Source organism: Pipistrellus kuhlii, unplaced genomic scaffold, assembly GCF_014108245.1.
Source record: "Pipistrellus kuhlii isolate mPipKuh1 unplaced genomic scaffold, mPipKuh1.p scaffold_m20_p_34, whole genome shotgun sequence".
Lineage (NCBI taxonomy): Eukaryota > Metazoa > Chordata > Mammalia > Chiroptera > Vespertilionidae > Pipistrellus > Pipistrellus kuhlii.
The window spans coordinates 415,001-437,724 of NW_023425534.1; the positions used below are offsets into that span (position 1 = coordinate 415,001).

At 65.9% G+C, this 22,724-nt stretch overlaps 2 protein-coding genes across 2 annotated transcripts in view; both read left to right on the forward strand.

The window, feature by feature from the left end:
* The first annotated feature begins 1,071 nt into the window (after window positions 1-1,071).
* Window positions 1,072-11,703, forward strand: GABRD (gamma-aminobutyric acid type A receptor subunit delta). The gene is made up of 9 exons (XM_036460996.2): window positions 1,072-1,139; window positions 6,475-6,587; window positions 6,949-7,016; window positions 7,104-7,324; window positions 9,566-9,648; window positions 9,924-10,061; window positions 10,633-10,788; window positions 10,946-11,157; window positions 11,428-11,703. Exons 1-9 carry the CDS (start codon window positions 1,072-1,074, stop codon window positions 11,701-11,703), a joined length of 1,335 nt encoding a protein of 444 aa, XP_036316889.1.
* Window positions 11,704-21,705: 10,002 nt separating this feature from the next.
* The window catches only part of PRKCZ (protein kinase C zeta), a 53,999-nt gene continuing 52,980 nt past the window's right edge, over window positions 21,706-22,724 (forward strand). The window contains exon 1 of the mRNA XM_036460985.2: window positions 21,706-21,930. Within this exon, the coding sequence (XP_036316878.1) occupies window positions 21,860-21,930 (71 nt within the window). The 5' untranslated portion in view covers window positions 21,706-21,859. The remainder of the gene's footprint in view (window positions 21,931-22,724) is intronic.

The following is a 22,724-nucleotide window of genomic DNA, read 5'->3' on the forward strand; positions in this document are numbered from 1 at the left end:
GGCCCTGGGAGCCGCGAGCCCCACCCTCCTCTCCCGCCGCTCGGCCTGGGTGGGCAGAGCTGTGCCCGGGGTTACCGCTCTGGCCCTGTGTTGACAGGTTTTTAAAAATATATATACTTTTGTTGAAATCGGTTTGGCTCAATGAATAGAGCGTCGGCTTGGGAACTGAAAGGTCCAGGGTTCGATTTCGGTCGAGGACACGTACTTTGGTTGCGGGCATGTCCCCAGTAGGGGGTGTGCAAGAGGCAGCTGATTGATGACTCATCGATGTTTCAAACGCTCTATCTCTCACCCTTCCTCTCTGTAAAAAACCAATAAAATATATAAAATATATATATATATATATATATACATATATACATATATACATATATACATATATATACACTTTTATTGATTGCAGAGCAGAAGGGAGAGGATGAGAGAGAGAGAGAAACATCCATGATGAGAGAGAATCCTGGACCAGCTGCCTCCTCACGCCCCACACTGGCGATCCAGCCCACAACCCGGCCTGTGCCAGGAGCGGAAATCGAACCCAGGACCCACCCATGACCTCCGGGTTCCTAGGTGGGCGCTCAGCCCAGAGCAGACAGTGTGGAGGGTTCTGGAAGGAGGTTCTGGTGGGTCTCCCCCAGGGACGCCGGCACCCCCACCCCCACCCCCGCACCGCCCCAATCGGCTTCTCTGGCCCCACCAACGGCCCCGCAAACTGGTCCACTCCGCCCCATCCGTCCGGAGGGCCTGATCCGCCCGGAGGCCGCCTCCCTGGGCCGTGCGCGGAGGACCCGGTGCGCCGCCGCCCGGAGGGACGGCCGCGGCGGGACCCCAGGCGGGTCCGGGGGCAGGACGGGGCGCGGGGCGGTGCTGGCAGCTGCGGGGCGGATCGGGGCGGGAGCAGCCGGCGGATCGGGGCGGGCGGGCGGGGCGCCGGGGTGGGGGGGCGGCTCCGCTCCGGCTCCTCCCGCCCCGCGCCGCGCGCCCTCCTCCCCCGCCCGCCTGTGCGCCCGCCGCCGCCGCGGAGCAACTTCGCGACCTGCCGGCCCCGCGCCCCGCGCGCCCCGCACCCGAGCCATGGCCGCGCTGGCCCGGCTGCTGCCGCCGCTGCTCCTGCTCTGCGCGCCCCGGCCCCGCGGCTCCAGGTGAGCGCCGAGCGCGGGGGGACCGAGCTTCTCCCAGGGTCTGGCCCCCGAATGCGCCCCGTCCCACCCCGTCCCACCTGCACCCGAGTCCGCCCCGGGGCCCTGCCCCCGCCCCGTCCCCGGGCCGGACCCCTCTCCCCGATCCCGCCCGCGAGGCGCTGTCCGCCGTCCGGTGCTGAACTGGGGCGGGCGGCGGCGGCGGGCGCGGGGGAGCGGCGCCCACTCCTGCCCGGAGCCCCCCGGAGCCCGAAGCCCCCCCGGAGCCCGGAGCCCGGAGACCCCGGAGCCCGGAGCCCGGCACTCGGCGGGTCCCGGCCGGAGCCCGGAGCCCGGAGCCCTCGGCGGGTCCCGGCCCGAGGTGCCCTTCCAAGCGCCGGCTGCGCGCTCTGCGGGCGGAGGGAAGGAGGATCCGGGAGCGGGAGGCGCTGCCCCCCTGCCTGTGCGCTGGGCTCCCTGGTCCCGGTCCCGGGCAGGTCTGGCCCTGGACAGGTCTGGGCACAGGAGGGCCGCCTCAGGGCTGCCTGGGAGAGAGGGGGGCCGGGGTCTCCTCTCGGGGCCATTGCAAAGGCGCCCCCTGATCTCTGGGTGTGCAGGTGGGAGCCCGCCAGGCACCCCTGCAGGGTGGGGGGGATGAGTGCCCTTCTCTCCGTGGGGACCTGAATTGGGCACCAGCCGCCCAGCGGCCTGAGCCGGGGCCTGGCCACCGGAGTGCCTTCTGGTGAGAGGGCTCTGCAGAGGAACCGGAGCAAAAACAGATTACCCCCCCCCCCCCCCGCTGGTCGCTCAGTGGTTAGAGCGTAGGCCAAAGCTGAACGGTTGCGGATTCAAGGGCGGGTGCCTGGGTGGCAGGCTAGATGCCCGGCCCTGGGCGGGGAGCGGGCGGAGGCAGCCGATCGCTGTGTCTCTCCCACGTTGATGTTTCTCTGTCTCGCCTCCTCCATTCCCTCTTTGTAAAAACCATGAAAAAAATATCCTTAGGGGAGGATTAATAACAACAACAACAAAAATACACAAAAACCCCAGACAATCCCCACCACCACCACCACCTGTATCTGATGTCAAAGGACAGAGAGCCACGCGGCCGACCGCCAGCCTGTGCTGCTGCGAGCTCTCGGGCAGCCCGACCTGGGGAGGCGGGGGCGCGGGATTGGTCAGAGCTTCCTTGTGGATGGCGTGGAGGCCTGTGCCTGGCAGTGCCAGCCGCGGTGCCCCGGTCCCGGGCAGGGCTGTGCCGGCCTCATCCGGGGAGCTGTGCCCTACATCGGCCCCCTGGACCTTCCTGCTCCCGCTGCCTCCTGCCCAGACCAGGGAGGGGAGGGGGAGGTGCCCCGATCAGCTGGCGACCCAGGCCCACGGCCACGGCCACGGCCTCTGAAACCCAAGGCTCTCTGAGCCCTAACATCTCGGCCCAAGTGTGACCCCAAAACTCCTCTGGCGGGAAAGCCTGTCTCTGTCAGACGAGGGGTTTGTTTGCTGACACCGTCCTGTTTCAGGGCATTTGTCCGTGTCCCACTGGGGTGCTCTCCAGCCCCCATGCCTGCACGGGCGCCCTCCACCCTGCTGGAGCCTGACACACTCTGAACTCGGACCCGCCTGGCCCCTGGGCGTGGGCGAGCATGGGCCACCTCCCGACGGTCCCTTCCCCCAGCTCCCTGTCCCCCCCGCCCTCCCCCAGAGCAGAGGAGTGCGCCCCTCGCGGTCCGGGTCTTCACCCCGCTGCGGGGGGCACAGCGGGGCTCACAGGGTGCCTGGTGCCGGTGCGGGCTGCCCGGCGTGGCCCAGGCCGGGGTGGGGGAGCACCCTGTGGGGAGGGAAGCAGGAGCTGCAGCATCGGGGTAGGGGGCAGTCAGAGCCAGGCCTCCCCCGAGTCCGACCGTCACTCCGCGTGGGCTCCGCTCTGCCAGCTGCGCGCCGTGTGGGTGGCCTTCCTGCTGCCGGCACCTCGTCTCCCTGGAGAAGCCGCGCCCCGGCTCCTGCCTCCGGCTCACCGTGCCGAGCTCTCCTGGCGGCTCGCTTTGCCTTGGTAACTGCCGTGCCGGCGGGCGTTGCTCTAAAAACAGAGCCACCAGGGCCCCGTGGGTTGTGTGCGCGGTGGGGGGCGGGGTCCCGGGGGAGGACCATGCACCCACCTTCCCTTCTGTCCCCTCGGGCACGGACGGGGGCAGGCGGGAGGGGGCGAGGTCTGCGGGCACCTAGGGTGTGGGGGGGGGGAGGGCGCGGGGGCCGCTCCGCCCAGAGGTGAGCCAGGCCCAGGCCCCCGCACATCTGCTCTTCCCTCGGGGAGGGGGGAAGGGGGGAGACCCTGTCTAAGGCCCAGTAGGGTCCCGGGCCATCATGGGCCAGCAGCTCCCTCCCAAGATGCTGTCAGTCACCACAGTCACCTCCACGCTGAGTTTCCCGAAGGTGCCCCCTTCCCTGCCCCCCAGAACCCGGACTAGCACGTAGCACGCCCTCCTGGAGTCTGGACCACCCACCGCACCCTGCACAGCCGGTGGGCACCGGGGCCTTCCGGGTGGGAAGTGATCTCAGGGGGACCCTGTCCCCTAAGCACCCTCTCCCTGCCCCCCAGAACCCGGACTAGCACGTAGCATGCCCTCCTGGCGTCTGGACCGCTGCACCCTGCACAGCCGGTGGGCACCGGGGCCTTCCGGGTGGGAAGTGATCTCAGGGGGACCCTGTCCCCTAAGCACCCCCTCCCTGCCCCCCGAGGTCGCAGGGGCTGAGCATCACCTGGCCTCCGGCTGCTTCTGCTTCCGGGCTGACTTCCCGGTGGGGCCGCCCCTGGGGCTGACGGGGCTGGTCCTCGCCCGTGGGCGTGGGGTGGGGTGGGTGGGAGCAGTGTGTCCCCTGGCCCGCAGCCCGAGGCCCGGAAGGACGGCATCTCCTGCCGGCCTGGTTCCGGCTGCGCTGCCGCTGGTGGCAGCTGGGCTGGTCCAAAAATAACGGCTCTTCCCATCCCTCCGAGCGACCTTCAGCGTGGCCTCCCGCGCCCTCCAAACAGGCTTCCCTGGGGGGCGCCTCTGATGCCTTTTGATCCTTCGCTACAAAGCACCCCCCACCCCACCCCACGTGGGCCGGCCATCACCAAGGGGGGCCCAGCCAGGGCACAGGCTGAGGGTCTGTCAGAGTCATCAGCTAAGAAGCTCCTGGTTCAAGGTCAACCTTCCTCAAAGGCCACCAGTGAGACAGACCAGGGGCCTCCCGGACCCAGGTGGCCCCTGGTGCTGCCCCCTCCCCCCCAGCACAGGGGCGGGGCCCGGCGGCTGGCCCTGAGGCTGAGGCCGAGGCTGGGCTGCACTCAGCCCTGAACCCTCAGCCCCGCCTGCTGCTGCTCCAGAGACGCCAGGCCCTGGTAGCCCCGGGCAGGCCAGGCCCCCTCTGTCTCCGTGGGTCCCGTCTGCTCCCCTCCGGGGGGAAGGGGAGGGGAGGAGACGCTCCGAGGAAGCACTGGTCCGGGGAGCACGGAGCCCTGGGCTGCAGCGGCCACGTGAGGCACCTCACGTGGGCTGGGCAGGCGGCCGCACACGGGGCCTCGGCTTGGCTGCGGGACGGGCACTGGGGAGCCGGAGCCGGGGGCCGGCCGCCGACGACAAGGAAATGGTCCCTGAGGGAGCAGGATGCGGGGGGCTGGGGGCCCCCCACATGGCTGGCAGGGTGGTGGGAGCCCAGAGGGACGGAGGCTATAGGAGCAGCGTGGGCACCTGGGCAGGCGGCCACACTGCCTTCTGCGGGCGGGTCTGCCTCCAGGCACAGGGAGCCCCGGGCACAGGGAGCCCCGGTCTCAGGGCCCCGGGTCCCGATCTTGGTACCTCGTGTCTCCCTCACGGGCACAGGCCAGGCCTGGGCCCCAAGGTGACCTTGTCAGGATAGAAGTGCTTCAGAGACTAACAGGAGAGTTATTCATAAAAATGTATATATTCGCCAAAACCGGTGTGGCTCAGTGGATAGAGCTTCGGCCTGCGGACTGAAGGGTCCCAGGTTCGATTCTGGTCAAGGGCATGTACCTTGGTTTCGGGCACATCCCCAGTAGAGGGTGTGCAAGAGGCAGCTGATCGATGATTCTCTCTCATCAATGTTTCTAACTCTCTATCCCTCTCTCTTCCTCTCTATAAAAAATCAACAAAGTATATTTTTTAAAATGTATATATTCATAAATATAAATACACATGTAATTATACTTAAAGGTTTCAGAGAGGAAGGGAGAGGGACGAAGAAACATCCATGAGAGAAAGGAGCTGGGCTGCCTCCTGAATGCCCCCGGCTGGGGATGGAGCCTGAAACCCCATGACCTCCTGGTTCATAGGTCAAAGCTCTGCCTCCCCCCGGTGGCCGGGTGTGGGTGTGAGCGTGCTGGGGCTGCTAGAAGGAGCGACCACAGACTTGGGGGCTTGGTCCCCCCCAGTTCTGGGGGCCACTTTGCCGTCCAGGTGTGGGCGGGCTGCTTGCTTTCGAGGCCGCGGGGAGCATCCACACGGAGCCCCTCCCAGCTCCTGGGCCCTGGGCCTGGGTTGCCCTGGGCCTGGGCAGTCAAGGCCCCCCTGCCCCTCCCGGTGTCTCTTCTCCCCAAGCCAGTGTGGCCTCATCTTAACCCATTACTGTGCGAAGACCCCATGTTCGAATAAGTCCCACTCGGAGGTCGGGGTGCATGAGTTTTGGGGCCACTGCTCACCCCGGGGCAGGTGAGCGGAAGGAAGGCGGGTGGAGAGTTGCTGGGGAGCCCCGTGGTTCGGGCTGTCGGCGGGCGTGGGCCTCCAGGGGCCCACCAGGCGTGTGGCACACATAGGGGCTGCCGGGGTGTCGCCAGGGTTTCCCTGCAGCCAGGAGGCGGGCCCCCCGCTCCTCCGGGGTCAGGCTCAGCTCCAGAAGCACAAGGCATGTTGGGGGCTCCGGGGCCAGAGGTCAGGAGGCGGCGGCAGCCCCCCCATGGGCTCCGGGCCTGGCCTGAGGCGGGTGGGGACCTCAGCTGCCCCCTCCCCCCTCTCCCTGGCCCTCAGCCTCCCTGTCCTGCGTCCTTTCTCTGAGTTCCTCCTGCTGGACGCGTCCCCAGACAAGGGTCTGGGTCCCTTGAGGCCTGTCGGATGGGAGGCCCTGATGTGGGGGTCTGGGGCTGGCTGCCCTCCGGGGCTGTTGGTGGAGGGAGCCGGGGGCTCCTCCCTGACCAGGCCACGCTGGAGGGGCAGAAGCTGAGCAGAGGCCGGTGGACGAATGGAGCCGCCCGGGCTCGGCACCTCTCTGTCTCCCGTCCCCGGCAGGGTTCCCAGACCTCGGGCTCTCAGCGGGCCTCAGGCCGGGCCCCTCCCCGTGCACCGCCTGTGACCCCGGCCTCCGTTTCCAGGGCGATGAATGACATCGGGGACTACGTGGGCTCCAACCTGGAGATCTCCTGGCTGCCCAACCTGGACCACCTGATGGAGGGCTACGCCCGCAACTTCCGGCCGTGCATCGGAGGTGGGCGGGCGGGCCGGTAGGCGGGCGGGGACCCCTGGCCCGGGCTGGCTCCCCTGAGGGGGCTTTGCACCCTGAGCACCGCCCCCCCAGGGACACCGCTGGGAAGGTGGATCCCCTAGGCCTCCTGGAGACTGTGCTGACACGGCTCCTCCTGCAGCCGCTGGCCACAGCCTGCTGCCTGGGCTCTCCTGGCCTGGGTCCGTGTGCACGTGTCTGTGTATCTGTGCATGTGTGTGCATGTGTATGTGTGCGCACATGCTTGCCTGTGTTTGTTGTGTGTGTGCGTGTGCGTGTGCGTGTGTGTGTGTGTGCACGCGCGTGCATGTGCAGGGCCTGGCCTCAGCCCGCGCCCTCCCCGCAGGGCCCCCCGTGAACGTGGCGCTTGCCATCGAGGTCGCCAGCATCGACCACATCTCGGAGGTGAACATGGTAGGTGTGCCCGCCTGCGCCCGCCTGCTCCTGGGACCGGTTGGGCGCCCCAGGCCGGCGGCTGATGGCAGGCCTCCCTCCGCCCAGGAGTACACCATGACCGTGTTCCTGCACCAGAGCTGGCGGGACAGCCGGCTGTCCTACAACCACACCAATGAGACGCTGGGGCTGGACAGCCGCTTTGTGGACCGGCTGTGGCTCCCCGACACCTTCATCGTCAACGCCAAGTCCGCCTGGTTCCATGACGTGACCGTGGAGAACAAGCTCATCCGGCTGCAGCCGGACGGCGTCATCCTGTACAGCATCCGGTGAGCCGCCGGCGCCGGGAGCCGGGCGGGGGGCGTTACACCCTCCGCCAGCAGCCTCTGCTCGGCACCCGGTGACGGCGAGGCTGCCAGAGGCACCGACAGTTCAGCTTCTGGCCAAACAGCCACCACCTTTTTAAAAAAATATATATATTTTATTGAATTTTTACAGAGAGGAAGAGAGAGGGATAGTCAGAAACATCGATGAGAGAGAAACATGGATCAGCTGCCTCCTGCACACCCCACACTGGGGATGTGTCCACAACCAAGGCACATGCCCTTGACTGGAATCGAACCCGGGACCCCTCAGTACGCAGACCGATGCTCCATCCACTGAGCCAAACCAGTTTCGGCAGCCACCACTTTAAAAAAAAAAAAAAATTCACATGGCATGAGATCAGTGGTTCTCAGACTTCCCAATGCCACAGCCCTTTATACAGACCCCCAGCCGTAACGTTATTTCCGTTGCCACGTCATAGCTGTAATTTTGCTGCTGTTATGAACCGTCATGTAAATATCTGTGTTTTCCGATGGTCTTGGGCGACCCTGCTAGGGGCTCCCAACCTGTGGGTGGTGACTGCAAAATGACAGTTAGGAAGTAGCAGGGGAATGATGCATGGTTGGGGGTCACCACAGCATGAGGAGCTGTATTGAAGGGTTACGGCATTAGGAAGGTTGAGAACCACTGCACAAGAAGAACCCTTTACAAAGGAACAATGCAGCCTGGCCGGGGTGCTCAGTGGATAGTGTCGGCCTGTGGACCGAAGGGTCCCGGGTTCGATTCCGATCAAGGGCAGGTACCTCGGTTGTAGGCTCCTCCCTGGAGCAGGCCCTGGTCAGGGCTCGTGTCTCTCTCACATCGATGCTTCTCTCCGCCTCTCCCTCTCTCCTCCACGCCCCCTGAAACCAGTGGGAAAATACCCTCGGGTGAGGATTAAAACAAACAGTTCAAGGACACAGACGCCACCATACTGTGCCACCTTCGCCTCTGTCTAGCTCCAGGACATGTCAGGCCCCCAAAGGAGACCCCGAGCCCATGATGTGGTGGCTCCCCGCCCCACCCCCCAGCACCCCGGAAGCCACCAGCCTCTGTCTGGGGACCTGCCCCGCGGCACACACTTTGTACAGACGGGCCTCACACCGGGACGCCGTGTCTGCTGCCTGCTTCTCGCGTCCACGTGGCGTCTCTGAGGCGCAGCCACGTCGGAACTCGGATCACGGCTCCATTCCTCGGGGCTCCTGGGAGGGGCCCTCAGGCGGGCACAGGGCCTCTGCTCCATTGGGGTGCCCCCGCTTCTGCGTCCCCTCGTCCATCCATGGACGCCGACTGTGGGCAGCACTGCTGCGCATGTGCGTGTTCGTGTCGTGGAACATGTGTTTTCGGACACACGCCTTTTTAACATGGAATCAATTGCCAACATTTTGAAAATCAGGAATTTTTTCTTTTAATTTACATGGGAATCTAAATTATCTAAATTCGCTTGGAAAACCAGGCCGCTGGGCCACGGACAGCATTTTTTTTTTTTTTTTTTTAAGTTGGAGAGCCACTGGGTTAGAGTTTTAATTTAATTTAAAATATACATATTTTATTGATTTTTTACAGAGAGGAAGGGAGAGGGATAGAGAGCTAGAAACATCAATGAGAGAGAAACATGGATCAGCTGCCTCCTGCACACCCCCCACTGGGGATGTGCCCACAACCAAGGTACATGCCCTTGACCGGAATCGAACCTGGGACCTTTCTGGTTCTTTGGCTCTATCCACTGAGCCAAACCAGTTAGGGCCACGGACAGCATTTTGAAGGATGAAGAAAGTGAATGAAATTTAGTCCTTCATTCCTTTAAAAAAAAATTTTTTTAAACTGATTTCAGAGAGGAAGAAAGAGAGAGATTGAAACTTCAGTGTTGAGAGAGAATCATTGACTGGCTGCCTCCGGCATGCCCCCCACTGGGGATCGAGCCCAAAACTCAGGCCTGTGCCCTGACCGGGAATCAAACCGCGGCCCCTTTCGTCCAGAGGCCGACGCTCTGCCCACTGAGCCACACCGGCCGGGGCCCGTCCTTCACTCTTAAAGGAAGACCCACCCATTCTCTGTCCACCCAGGAGCCACTCAAGCCCACGGGTGAGGCCGGGGCCCCTGGGAGGGGCCCTCAGGCGGGCACAGGGCCTCTGCCCGTGGGGTTGGGGAGCTGCTGGCCTCCAGGGCCCGCCTCCCCCTGGACCCCTGCCCTGTCGTCCGCACAGAATCACGGCCACGGTGGCCTGCGACATGGACCTAGCCAAGTACCCCATGGACGAGCAGGAGTGCACGCTGCACCTGGAGAGCTGTGAGTGCCCACCGCTCCGGGACCTCGCTGAGGGCGGGCAGGGGCCTCGGCGGGCTGGCCCTCCCCGTGCAGCTGGCCCGGGAGGCGTGGACCTGCGTGCCAGGCCGCCTGGGGAGGGGGACCTGGGCTCATGCCATCTCCTCCGCCCCGCCGGCCGCCGAGGCCGCCCTGGCCCCGGGGCCTGTGCTCCCGGCTCCCCTGGGCGGGCGGGGTCTCCGGCTGCGGGCAGGGGGCTGGGCCCGGACCCGCCACCGCCCACGCGGGCTCTCCCGCAGACGGCTACTCGGCCGAAGACATCGTGTACTACTGGTCGGAGAACCAGGAGCAGATCCACGGGCTGGACAAGCTGCAGCTGGCGCAGTTCACCATCACCAGCTACCGCTTCGCCACGGAGCTCATGAACTTTAAGTCGGGTAATGGGGCCGCCGGCTCTTCCCGGGAGCCCGGCTCTCGGCTCCCTGGGCGTTCGGCAGAGGCCCCGCCGGCTCCGGGGACCTGGGGGTCAGCGGCAGGCCGCTGGGGGGCAGGGTGGGCCTGGGCCAGCATTCCTCCGTCTCACTCCTCAGTCCTTGGCCACTTCCCGGGAGTAGCAACGCATTGAGCGTGGGGGCCCCCTGAGGGGTGCAGGGTGCCCCCCAGGGCCTCAGGATTCAGGGGCCGGGGCCAAGCCTTGGGGGGCTGCCTCTCATGGGGGCCTGTGAGTCCAGCCCGTTCTTTCCCCGAGCTCAGCCGTGAAGGGCAGGGCCAGGAGGGGAGGTCCCTCTGGGAGATCTTGCCATTCTCCCCTCCCCCCGCTCCTCCCTCTGGGTGGCCAGGCTGTGGGGGGTGGGGTGAAGGTAGGGGGGCTGGGGTCTCCCTTTCTTCTGAGGCTCGCAGGGGTTGAGGGCCGTGGTAGGGGTGGGGCAGGGGCAGGATGGTGCTAGGTATTGATGGCTCCCTCCCCCTCCCTTCCCTTCCCTCTCCCCTCTCCCCCTTCCCCCACAGCCGGCCAGTTCCCCCGGCTCAGCCTGTACTTCCACCTGCGGAGGAACCGGGGCGTCTACATCATCCAGTCCTACATGCCCTCCGTGCTGCTGGTCGCCATGTCCTGGGTGTCCTTCTGGATCAGCCAGGCAGCCGTGCCCGCCCGGGTGTCTCTAGGTACCGGCCCGGCCGCCTGCCCGGGGAGCTGGGGGACGGGACGGGCAGGAGCCGGGAGCAGGACCGGGACCCCGTCAGCCACGAGCCCAGGCCCAGCCCCGGCCCCCCGAGCCGGCCGCCCTTGGGGCAGCGGGATCACCACCCCTGCCTCCCGCAGGCATCACCACGGTGCTGACCATGACCACCCTGATGGTCAGCGCCCGCTCCTCCCTCCCGCGGGCCTCGGCCATCAAGGCGCTGGACGTGTACTTCTGGATCTGCTACGTGTTCGTCTTCGCAGCGCTGGTGGAGTACGCCTTCGCCCACTTCAACGCCGACTACCGGAAGAAGCAGAAGGCCAAGGTCAAGGTCACGGAGCGGAGGGCAGAGGTGAGGGCCAAGGTCAAGGTCACGGAGCTGGGGGCAGAGGTGAGGCCAAGGTCAAGGTCATGGAGCAGAGGGCAGAGGTGAGGCCAGGCTGTGCTGGTTCCCTGGAGCTCAGGACCAAGGACAGCACCTTTCCTGTGCCTGCCAGACCCCCTACCGCCTGTTCCTGCCGCTCCCCTGGGTCCCGGAGCTGCGGGCCAGGGTGGGGTCCCATGTGGCTGCCTTGGCCACCTCAGTCCGGGCTGCTGGCTCAGCTGCCCCCTCCCCCGGCAGGTGGACATGAAGCACGCCATCGTGCTGTTCTCACTCTCGGCCGCCGGCGTCTCCCGGGAGCTGGCCGTGTCCCGGCGGCCGGGCCGCCTGCCCGGGGGCCTCCTGGGCTCCTACCGGCCGGTGGAGGTGGAGGTGGGGGCGGCCGAGCGGCCGGGGGGCCTCCGCGCCCTCCTCAGGCCCATCGACGCGGACACCATCGACATCTACGCCCGCGCCGTCTTCCCCGCCGCCTTCGCCGCCGTCAACATCGTCTACTGGGCGGCCTACGCCCTGTGAGGCCGCCGCTAACCGCCCGCCCGCAGCCTCTGGACTGGAGGCCACGACAGGGAGGGACACTGGAGGGACACCGCGGCCCCCAAGCCTCTGCCGGCTCGCCGCCCGGAACACCACCCTGCGGGCCCCTCCCCACCCCTCCCCGCCTGCAGACGCCAGCCCAGCTCCTCGTCCCCAGCAGCAGGGCCTCCTGACGAGAGGCTGAGCCTGTGGGGACCACGCCCTGGACTTGGAAAATGCCCCCCACTCCAGGGCTGTCCATCCGGAGGATTGAACGGGGAGAGGAGGCAGCTGGGCGTGGGGGTGCTTGCTGCCGTGGGGCGGGGGGGGGGGGGGGGGCGCCAGGAGCCTCTGGTGCAGCATGAAATAAAGAGAAGCCTCCGGCGTGGCCTCTCTCCCAGCCGCCGGCAGTGCTGCCCCGGGCGCCCGAGGGCCCTCCTCAGGCCGTGGCTCAGCGGGCACCGGGTGGAGGGACTCGAAGACAGACATGAAGCCCCAGTGGCCACGTCCGGGCTGTCGGTGGGAGGGCAGAGCTTGGGGGGGGGGTTCCAGGAGTCAAGGCGGCTCCCCTGTCCGGTCCCACAGCCGTGGTGCTCAGTGGTGCCGCCTTGGAGGAGGCGATGGAGGGCAGAGGCCATTGGTCCCCACAGACCCCGGCCCCTTCCCAGCTCCATTGCCTCTGGGGCGCGGGGACAAGGTCACAGCTCAGCACTGGCCGCGGGGGACCCGGCCGGCAGCTCTGAGGGGGTCCGATGTCCGCTGCTGCCCCCGGGCGGGAGGGAGCCGGAGTGCGGTCTGAGGGCAGCGTGCGGGCGGCTCTCCTGGCGGCCGGAGGCTGGCTCTGCGGGCAGGGTCGCCAGCTGCAGGTCCCACTGTGCCAGGGGGCCCTCCCGGGGAGGCAGCCCACCTCCTGCCACCTCCGGGGGTGCTTGCTGGGCCATCACCTCTCCCTGGCACAGCCCCCGTGTTCCCGGCCGTGAGGGAGAATCCTGGGGTCGCTCCCCCACAGGCAGGGCGGCCACGGAGGTCCCCAAAACGCCGCTCCTGCCGGGGGCAGAGGTGGGCGCTGTCCCCCCCAAACCACAGACGGGGCTCACCCCCTCACCTCCAGCCCAGCTCTAGGCTCAGCCCCCTAAGGATCCGTCCTGGCACCTGCTGCCCCTTTGCCACCTGCTCCCTGGCCCAGGCTGTCTCTCTCCTGGCGGGGGGTGAGGGGGTGGAGAGAGAGGCCGGGAGCCAGGTCTCTGGCTGCAGCGTGAGCAGGAGCTGGGAGCCGGCAGAGAGAGCAGGTGGCCGAGCTCAGTGGAGCTGGATCTGGGTCAGCCGGGCTCCCGGCCACCTCCGGACCGCGGGGGGTGCTGTCCCAGCCCCGCCAGCCCCGCGGGCAGACGGACAGACGGACAGACCGACGGGGACAGAGCTGTCTGAGAGCAGCAGCCCCCTCTCCCTGCCCCCGCTCAGCACCTCCCGGTCTGGGGGACCCCGGCCGGGCAGGTCACCGCTCCCCTTCTTCCTGGGAGTTCCCGGGGCGGCACGCTGAAGGAACCGGCTGGGTCCACACGGCGGACCCTCCTCCTCCCGGCACCCAGGTCCTGCCCGGGCCTCCGAGGACGGACGGGGAGCCCCCTGGTGCTGAGGTCGGCGGCCACTACAGCCGCTGCCAGGACGCCGCCCGCCCCACGCCCGCCGCCCGCCCCGCTGGCAGACAGGCTGCCTCCCGGAGCCGGCCCACGGGGAGCTATTTACAGCCGCTCTGAGCCGCCGCCAGCGCCCACATGGCTTCAGCTTTGCCGGATCCGCACAGCAGCCCCCTCCCCCGCCGGCCCGCAGGCGGCTATTTCTGCCGTGTTTACCGGGAAAAGAGCCTGGAAGAGGCTTTTAAACGGAGTTCTATTCTGGTGACAGAGCCGAGGAAGGCCGGGCGGGCGGAGGGGTGCTGGCAGCTGAGGGGGCGGCTGGGGAGCAGGGCGGCTGGCCGGGTGGGGGTGGGGGGCGACAGCTGAGGGGCTGGCCGGGTGGGTGGGGTGGTGGTGGCTCCCCAGGCGCCCTCATTCTGCAACGCTTGTCTTTGGGAGCCGGTGTCCTGGTCTGTGTCCCTGGTGGAGTCTGGAATGCACAGGATCAACGGACTCTTTTCAAAATATATATATATATATATTTATTGATTTCAGAGAGGAAGGGAGAGGGAGAGATAAAAACATCGATGAGAGACGAAACCGGTGTGGCTCAGTGGATAGAGCATCGGCCTGTGGACTGAAAGGTCCTGGGTTCGATTCTGGTCAAGGGCATGTACCTTGGTTGTGGGCATATCCCCAGTGGAGAGTGTGCAGGAAGCAGCTGATGGATGTTTCCCTCTCATCGATGTTTCTAACTCTCTCTCCCTCTCCTTTCCTCTCTGTAAAAAAATCAATAAAATATATTTAAAACACACACACACACACGCACACACACACACACACACACACGCACGCACACATCGATGAGAATCTCCTATTGGTTGCCTCCTGCACGCCCCACAGTGGGAATGGAGCCCACAATCCGGTCGTGTCCCCTGACTGGGAATTGAACCGTGACCTCCTGGTTCATAGGTTGATGCTCACCACGGAGCCACGTGGCTGGGCTCACTGTGGACTCCTGATGCTCCCCTGGGACAGCTTTCCCCCAAAGCCGGGAGGGGGGGTCAGGGACCGCACCCGGCTTTCCCCTCTCACCTGGAGCCGAGGAGGGACAGCCTGGACCCCCTCTCCAAGCCAGGCGGGTACACAGCGCCTGGGTCCCTCAGAGCCGAGTCTGAGCGGAGGACGGGTGCGGCGGGGGTTGTGTGTGTGTGTGTGTGTGTGTGGGGGTGCCAGTACCCTGGGGCTGCCGTCTGCTCTCCCCGGGCCTCAGCCCAGAGTCCACGCCCCACTGCGGGCGGGCACTTCCTTCTGAGGAGAGCAGGCCCCAGGCCCCCCGCCACCCCCCTCACCCCCCCGTGCCAGCACCCCACTAGCTCCTCCACCGCCTGCACTTCAGGGCGCCCTCAGCGCGGAGTGCACCGCCAGCTCTGCGTCCAGAGTCACGTGGCCTGTCCTCTGCGTGTCCTCGCCACGTGTGACCTCGTTTGAACTAATCACAGCGGCAGAGGCCCTGTTTCCAAACAGGGCCTCGTGCTGAGGTTCGGTGTGAACATGGATTTTGGGGGACACTGTTAGCCTTGTCCAAGGGCGCCTGTATATGTGTGCCTGTGTGTGCACCTGTGCCAGAGCACATACATGCATGTATAGGTGCCTGCGTGTGTCTGTGTACACACACGTGCACACGTGTGTGCATACGTGTGCATGCATGTCTGTGTTGCATATGAGCAGGCATGCATGTGTGAGTGTGCAACGTGAGGTCTCAAAGGTCAACCAGAGCCTGTGGTGGACTTCACTCTGCAGCCAGCCACGCCCCCGCCCCCAGCCCTGCCCTGACGGGCGGACCTGGGAGGCACACGGTTTCTTTTCCGGGTTCTCTCCCTAAAGTGGAGCCGCCGAAGTGGCGCCTGATTCCCAGTGACAGGAGCCCCTTAAGTCTCACTCGAGTGCCTTCTGTCGCCTCCTTTCTAGAAGGCGCCCCAGCCCCCCTCTACGCACCCTGCCCAGCAGCCCTCACAGGGGGAGGCCTCGAGATCCTCCTGCTCTCCCTGCACCCGCCCTGAGTCCTCTACAAGCAACACCGGGCGCTGGGCCACCATCTGTCTGTGAGCGGAAGGCAGAGGAGACGGGGAGAGGGCTCAGCGAGGTGGCGGCTCAGGCCCCGAACCCAGAGCTCACTCCCCATGGGGACAGGCCCGGCTCAGCTGGCTCTGCCACTGCGTCTGCCGTGAGGCCTCAGTCAGCGGTGATCCTGTCCATCTTCATCTGGCAAAGGAGCGTGCACCCACAAAAGAGCGTGCACCCACAAAGGAGCATGTGCAATGGCCACAGCGTTGCCATGGTGACTGAGGTTTGGGGTTCTGTCTCCAGGCGTACCAGGCCAGTTGGTTTAAATAGACTCCAGGCAGCAGGGGAAGGGAAAGTGGGCCAGGCCCAGCTCCCGGCGCCTCCTGCCTCAGTTTCCCCGGTGGGGGGGGAGAGGAGGCTCTGACCCAGCGGCTCCCAGGCCCAGGAGAGTGACACGGCCGGGGCTGGTCAGCAGGAGAGATGAGCAGCTTGTCCCCAGAGGCCAGCCAGAGCTGCCGGTCCTGTGGGGTCCAGCCCTGGCTTTGCCAACCCTGTGACCCTGGGCAAGGCACGGGGCACCCCGGACCCTCAGTCTCCTCTGGAGCATGGTGCGGGAATGCCACATGCCCGAGGTGCCAGAGGTCACTGGGGCAAGCGGGCAGGGCCCCTTCCCACCTGGCATGGGGGCTGCGTCAGGAACGTGGCACAGAGCCCAGCCATGCCCTCAGCTGCACCCACCCACTGGGAACCATTGGGATCCCTTCCTCCTGCCACGTCCCTCCTGCGCCCTCTACTGGGGATGCGCAGCACTGCGCTCTGGAGCAGGAGATGCCAGCAGCTGCCCCACCACGGTGAGGGGTGAAATACCAGCCCTGCAGGATACAGACCGCCCTGCGGGGGACCCGCAAGGGGAGTCAATAGCGACTCTGGAGCTGAGAGGCGCTGATTAGTCACCGGCACACGGATGCCCACAGACACGTCTGTAGATGCACGCAGACACGTCTGTATAGACGCACACACGCAGACAACTGAGAAACGCACAGAGCCACACCCGGGCCCGAAAGCCCGCAGAGATGGGGCGCCCCTCCGCCCCCCTCCTGGGCAGGACCTCGCACAGCAAGACAGAGATGGAGCCACCTTTGTTGAGAACTCCCAGGGCCATGACCCCGGCTCCCCACCCTCCTGAAGGCGGCCCACGAGGACCCGGGGCCGGCCAACACTTCGCAGCCCCACCTGCTGCCCGCCCGCTCCCTGCGGCCACAGGACCTTTGCACAGGCCGGCCCCTGCGTGCCCTGCTCTCCCTGCTCCCCGCTCCGCATCCTCAGGTCCCACAGCGCCCTCTCTGGTGGGGCCTGGTCAGACCTGACCTCTCCAGCGGCCACGTCTGTGTGACTCTGTGTGTGGCCTCTGTGTGACCGGGAGTGCCGGGCCATGAGGGAATATCCAGGTCTGGGGGCTTCCCGCTGCGCCCTGGCGCAGCGTGGGGCCCCGGTCAGCCTCAGTGAGCACCCATCGGACGAACGAGGGAACAAGGGCAGTGAACGCCATCACCTGAGGGGGTTTCTCCAGATCCCGTGATCCGTGATGAGGAAGGCAAGCCCATCCCTCCACGGCTGCGAGGGCCAGGCACCCGCTAGCAGGTGCCCTGGGCTCTTCCTGTGCCCGGCTGAGCTCTGCCCTTCCTCACCCCCCCCCCTCTTCCGGATCAGCTCACGCCGCCAGGATGACCAGAACCCCAGCTCCCGGCTCCACCAGGGCCACGCCCACAGCCAGCCCTTCCTGGGCACGGGTGCCCTCTGTGAGCCGCCATGAGGGTGGTGTGGCAGGCGGGGGTGGGGAGGCTCTGGGAAGGGCCTGGGAGGACAGCAACCCACCGGAGGCTTCGGTCTGAGTCTCACTGAGCACACCCTCCCCCCAGCAGGAAAGTATCATCGTTAAGAATGTTTATTGATGCCCTGACCGATGTGGCTCAGTGGATAGAGCGTCAGCCTGAGGACTCAAGGGTTCCAGGTTTGATTCCGGTCAAGGCATGTACCCTGGTTGCGGGCACATCCCTAGTAGGGGGTGTGCAGGAGGCAGCTGATCGATGTTTCTCTCCCATCGATGTTTCTAGCTCTCTATCCCTCTCCCTTCCTCTCTGTAAAAAGTCAAAAAATATATTTAAGAGAAAAAAAAGAATGTTATTGAAGAAAATCAGAGGGTGCAGCTGGGGGTTGGGGGTTGGAGGTTGGGAGGGGGAACTTGGTGGAAGGCCATGTGGCCCCACTCTGCCCTCTGCCAGCCTGGCCACCCTCCTCCACCCCTCGGCCCGCTCCTGGCGGGAAAGCCACCACCCTGCATCGCCCTCCAGTCCCAGGAAGGCGGGGACGGAGGGCTGGTGGCCTCCCGGGAGTGTCAGGGGGAGGCAGGTCAGGCGGGGAGGGCTCATCTTTGCCCACCCCCTCCCGGGTGTTTGCGGCTTCACGTTGTAACCCGTCAAAACCACCAACACGCCTTTCATCTGGAAAGAACAGGTGCTGGTGGCCGTGGAAGTGCGTGAGGTGGTGGAACATTTGGGCAAACAGAAACTGCCGGAGGAGAACAGACCTACCCTCAGCGGTGGCCTGTCCTGGCCGAGCTTCCCAAGGGTTCCTCCCAGCTCTGCCCACCAGAGGCGGGGGGAGTCCCTGCACTGGTCTTCCTGCCTCGGACTGCAGGAGGAGGAGAGGCGAAACCTGTCTAGGGACCCCTAAAACGGGGCCTGGGGTCCTAGCAGGCTGGCCTGCCCCAGCACTTCCCCTATGCATCCACCACTCATTCATCCATCTATCCACCCACTCATTCATCCATCCATCCACCCACTCATTCATTCACCCACTACTCATCCATCCATCCACTCATTCATTCACCCACTCATTCATTCACCCACTCATTCATTCATTCACCCACTACTCATCCATCCATCCACTCATTCATTCACCCACTCATTCATTCACCCACTCATTCATTCATTCATCCACTACTCATCCATCCATCCATCCATCCATCCATCCACTCATTCATCCATTCATTCACCGAAGCCAGATGCTGGAGACATGGGGACACAGTAGAGACCCAGCTGGAGGGGTTGGTGAGCGGGAAATTTGGGAACTACCGCCCGATCTAATCGGACCAGAGCAGGCGGCGGACACAGCGATGGGCACACCTGTGTCAGGACCACACCCTCTGCCCTCGAGGCCCCAGTGGGTCCCCCAACCGTGGAGGCGTTTTGCACAGACGGACTGGTGTCTAAGCACAAGGCCCAGAGCAGAGGGTGGGGCCTGGGCCAGTGGTTCCCACGGAGGTTCAGGCCGGGCGGGAATCTGGAAACATGTGGAGGGCGGAAAGATCCAGACTTGCAGGTGGGAGGTGTCAGAGGGTGGCGGCAAAGGTGCTACCCAGGTCTTCCCGTTGAGGCCCTGGGCAGGGCGGGGTTGGCTCAGGGGACCCCGTTTCCTTCTATGACTACAGAGCAGAGCATGGCAGAGGGGGGAGGTGGGAGGGCTGTGCCATGGGGGTCAGGCTCAGGGGTCAGAGGGCACTGGGGGCCAAAGCCTGAGGTGAGGAAACAGCAGACATGGGGGGAGGGGGAGAGGGAGTGGCATGCTAGGGTGAGACATTTCTAAGGGACCCGGCAAAGGTCAACCAAGAAAAAGTCTAAGGATTGATCATTGCATTGAATTTATTTCATATTAATTTTAATAAAATATATTTTATTGCCGAAGCCGGTTTGGCTCAGTCTGCGGACTGAAAGGTCCCTCCTGGGTTCAATTCTGGTCAAGGGCATGTACTTTGGTTGCGGGCACATCCCCGGTGGGGGGTGTGCAGGAGGCAGCTGGTCGATATTTCTCTCTCATCGATGTTTCTAGCTCTCTGTCTCTCTCCCTTCCTCTCTGTAAAAAACCAATAAAAATATATTTTAAGAAAATAGATATATATTTTATTGATTTTTTACAGAGAGGAAGAGAGAGGAATAGAGAGTCAGAAACATCGATGAGAATCATTGATCAGCCGCCTCTCGCGTAACCCCTACTGGGGATATGCCTGCAACCAAGGTACATGCCCTTGACCAGAATCGAACCTGGGACCTTTCAGTCCACAGGCCGACGCTCTATCCACTGAGCCAAACCGGTTTCAGCTTATTTTAATTTTAAAAAAATATATTTTTATTGCTTTTGGGGGGAAGGGAGAGGGAGAGAGGTAGAAACACCAATGATGAGAGAGAATCATGGGTTAGCTGCCTTCTGCATGCCCCCCACTGGGGAATCCAGCCTGGGCATGTGCCCTTGACTGGAATTGAACCCAGGAACCTTCAGTGTCCAGGCTGATGCTCTATCCACTGAGCCAAACCAGCCAGGGCCGCATTTAATTAAAAAAAACAACAGCACCCTGATTTTGCCCTAGCTGGTTTTGCTCAGTGGATAGAGCGTCGGCTTGTGGATTCAGGGTCTTAGGTTCGATTCCGGTCAAAAGCATGTACCTTGGTTGCGGGCACAACCCCAGTAGGGAGTGTGCAGGAGGCAGCTGATCGGAGTTTCTCTCTGATCGATGTTTCTAACTCTCTATCCCTCTCCCTTCCTCTCTGTAAAAAAAATCAATAAAATATATTTAAAAAAACCACCCTGATTTTAGAGAGAGGAAAGGAGAGAGAGAATGTTGACTTGCTATTTCACTTACACGTGTGTCCACTGGTGGCTCTTGTTTGCGCCCTGACTGGAGATCGGACCCACAACCTTGGTGAGCGGGAGGAGGGCACTCTGACCAGCTGAACTAGGGTCTGGGCCAGGGCGACCCTTTATGTAATACACAGGCTCCTGGGGGCGGGGCGGCTGGGCAAAGTGGGGGTGCAGTGGAGGTGAGGATTCTGCAGGGAGAGGAGCCTGCAGGGGCGGGGGTGGTGGGTGCGGGGTGTGTTTTGTAAGGAGGGAGCACTACCAGCACTGAGCAGGTTTCTCTGCGCTGCCTCCAGGAGAACGGGGTTCTGTGGCCCAGGGACTGCCCGCTGGGTGCCCCTCCGGAGCCTGGCACACGGAAGTGGCAGGAAGCATCCCAGGAATGAAAGAGTGAGGCCAGGCGAGGAGAGGCCAGGTGAGAGGAGTGTCCAGGCGAGGCATGTCCTGTGAGGAGTGTCCAGGTGAGGCGTGTCCAGGCGAGCGCGTCCAGTGAGGGGCAGTGAAGGCTTGGCAGGCAGTGTGGGGGCGGGGCGAGGCCGCAGGGCCCGCCTGGCCTGGGGGAGGGCGCATTTGGCGGGGTGGCCGTGGGGCTGCAGACCTGGGCCCAGCGGGGGTCTTGCCAGCAGCGGACACGGGTCCTGTGGACGGAACCGACCTCACATTCAAGGGGAGGGGGCCTGAGATGCGGGGCCTCGGAGGGGGCGCGGGGGTCGTGTTCAGAGGCGCCTGCCCAGCTCCAGGGCCAAGAGGGGCGTCGTGGACTCAGAAGGAAGGTCAGGGGCCAACGGGGCCAGCACTCCTCGTCCGGGAGCGGCGGCCTCCGGTCGGCGCTCCTGGATCCGCAGGGCGGAGGCGGCCGAGCAGGACCACCGGCCGGGCCTCTGCTCCTCAGCTCCGGTCCCCTCACCGGTCAGCTGGCCCGACGGGAGGCCGCCGCCGGAGCGCATTGGGGTTCAGGGGTCCGAGCTTCTGACCGCATTGCGCCTCGGGGAGGCCGAGGTTCCTCTCCGTCCCCCCGACTCCCCGCTCCCCACGCAGGTCACCGGCGACCCTCCTCGCGGTCCCTCCATCCGCGCTCGCCCCGGAGTCGCCGGGGTCCTGGGGCACCGACGGCCAGCGTTTCCATCCAGCGGGTTCGGGCGCGCGGGCGGCGTTTCCACGTCCCGGGGCCCTGGGGCGCGGGGAACCCTCCCGGGGGCCCCTCCCGGAGCCGCGGGCCAGGGGCGCTCTGCGCGGACCGCCCCCCACACGGCCGGGCGGAGGTTGCCGGGCAGAGCGGGGACGCGCGCGCTCCCATTGGCCGCAGGTGGGCCCCGCCCCGCCCCGCCCCGCCCGACAGGTACGGCCCGCCTCGCCCTAATTGGCCGCAGCTGGGTCCCGCCCCGCCTCGCCGACAGGTAGCGGCCTGCGCGGCGCCATTGGGCCGTGGCCGCGGGGCCCCCCGGGGATTGGCCAGGTGGCGGCCCCGCCTCGCCCTCATTGGCCGCAGGTGCCACCGCCCCCGCCCGGGACCGCCCGCCCCGCCGATTGGCCGCGGGCCGGTCGCCATGTTCGGACCCCCCCCCGCCCCGCCCCGCGGGCCTCCAGCCGGAGTCCGCGCCCCGCCCGCGGCGCCGCCCGGCCCGGCCCCGCACGCCGCCCGGGTTCCGCGGGGTCGCCCCGACCGACGCCCGCGCCGCGCCGCGCGCCCTTCCGCGTTCCCGCCGCCCCACCTGCGTCCCCCAGGCCGCGGGGCCCGCCATGGCCCGCGCGCCCGGGGCGCGGCGCTGACGGGCCGGAGCGCCATGCCCAGCCGGACGGGCCCCAAGATGGACGGGAGCGGCGGCCGCGTCCGCCTCAAGGCGCACTACGGCGGGTGAGGGCCGCGCGGGCGCCGGGGTGGGGGTCCGGGGCGGGGGCGCGGGGCGGCGGCCCCGGGAACGGGAGGTCCGGACGCCCCGGCGCCGGGCGGCGGCCACGGGTCCCCCCGCCCCGCGCCCGGGGGCTCCCTGCGCGGACTGCGGGGACCCCGCGGCGCCCTCGCCCTGGCCGCGGTGACATTTTCTCTGGAAAGTTCGCCGGAACCTTAAGGTCACAAACCTGCAGAGGCTCAACTTTTGTCCGAGTGGGAACCGCGGGCCGCCTCTTGCGAACGGGGTTTTCCTAAGCGTCCCCGCCGCTCCGGCCGCGGTCCGGCTTAGGGCGCGGGAAGGCCGGGCGGGCCCGCGGGGCCGGGCCGGCGCGGAGGCCCAGAGCCCAGGACCCGCCGCCCCCCGCGGGGCAGACGGCGCCGGAGGAGGAGCGGTGCCTGCGCGGTGCGCCCTCCGCCGGCGTGGGGTCCCGGGTCACCGGCCTGGGGTCCCGGAGCCGCACCGGCGCCGTCGGCCCCCCGCCGTCCGGAGTAGCGAAGAGGACCCTGCGGTGCGCTGGGCCGTCCCGCCACAGCCCCTCCCGCGCCGCGGGGCCGGGGGGCACCCTGAGGCGGTGGCGGCGGCCCTCCCGGAGGGAAGGAGGGTTCTGGGGGAGCTGGCCCGCCCGCCAGCCCCTGGGCAGTCGGAGGGGATGAGGGCGGAGAGGACCGGAGGGTCCTGGGTCCGCCAGGAGCCGGAGCATGTCGCCGGCCGGTGGGTGAGTGGCGCCTCCAGCCCCGTGCGCAGGGACCCGGACAAA

Coding starts and splice junctions, on each gene's coding strand:
- GABRD (XM_036460996.2), top strand. CDS start 1,072: ATGGCCGCGCTGGCCCGGCTGCTGCCGCCGCTGCTCCTGCTCTGCGCG. Junction 10,062..10,632: donor GCTCATGAACTTTAAGTCGG/GTAATGGGGCCG, acceptor CTTCCCCCACAG/CCGGCCAGTTCCCCCGGCTC. Junction 11,158..11,427: donor TCACGGAGCGGAGGGCAGAG/GTGAGGGCCAAG, acceptor CTCCCCCGGCAG/GTGGACATGAAGCACGCCAT.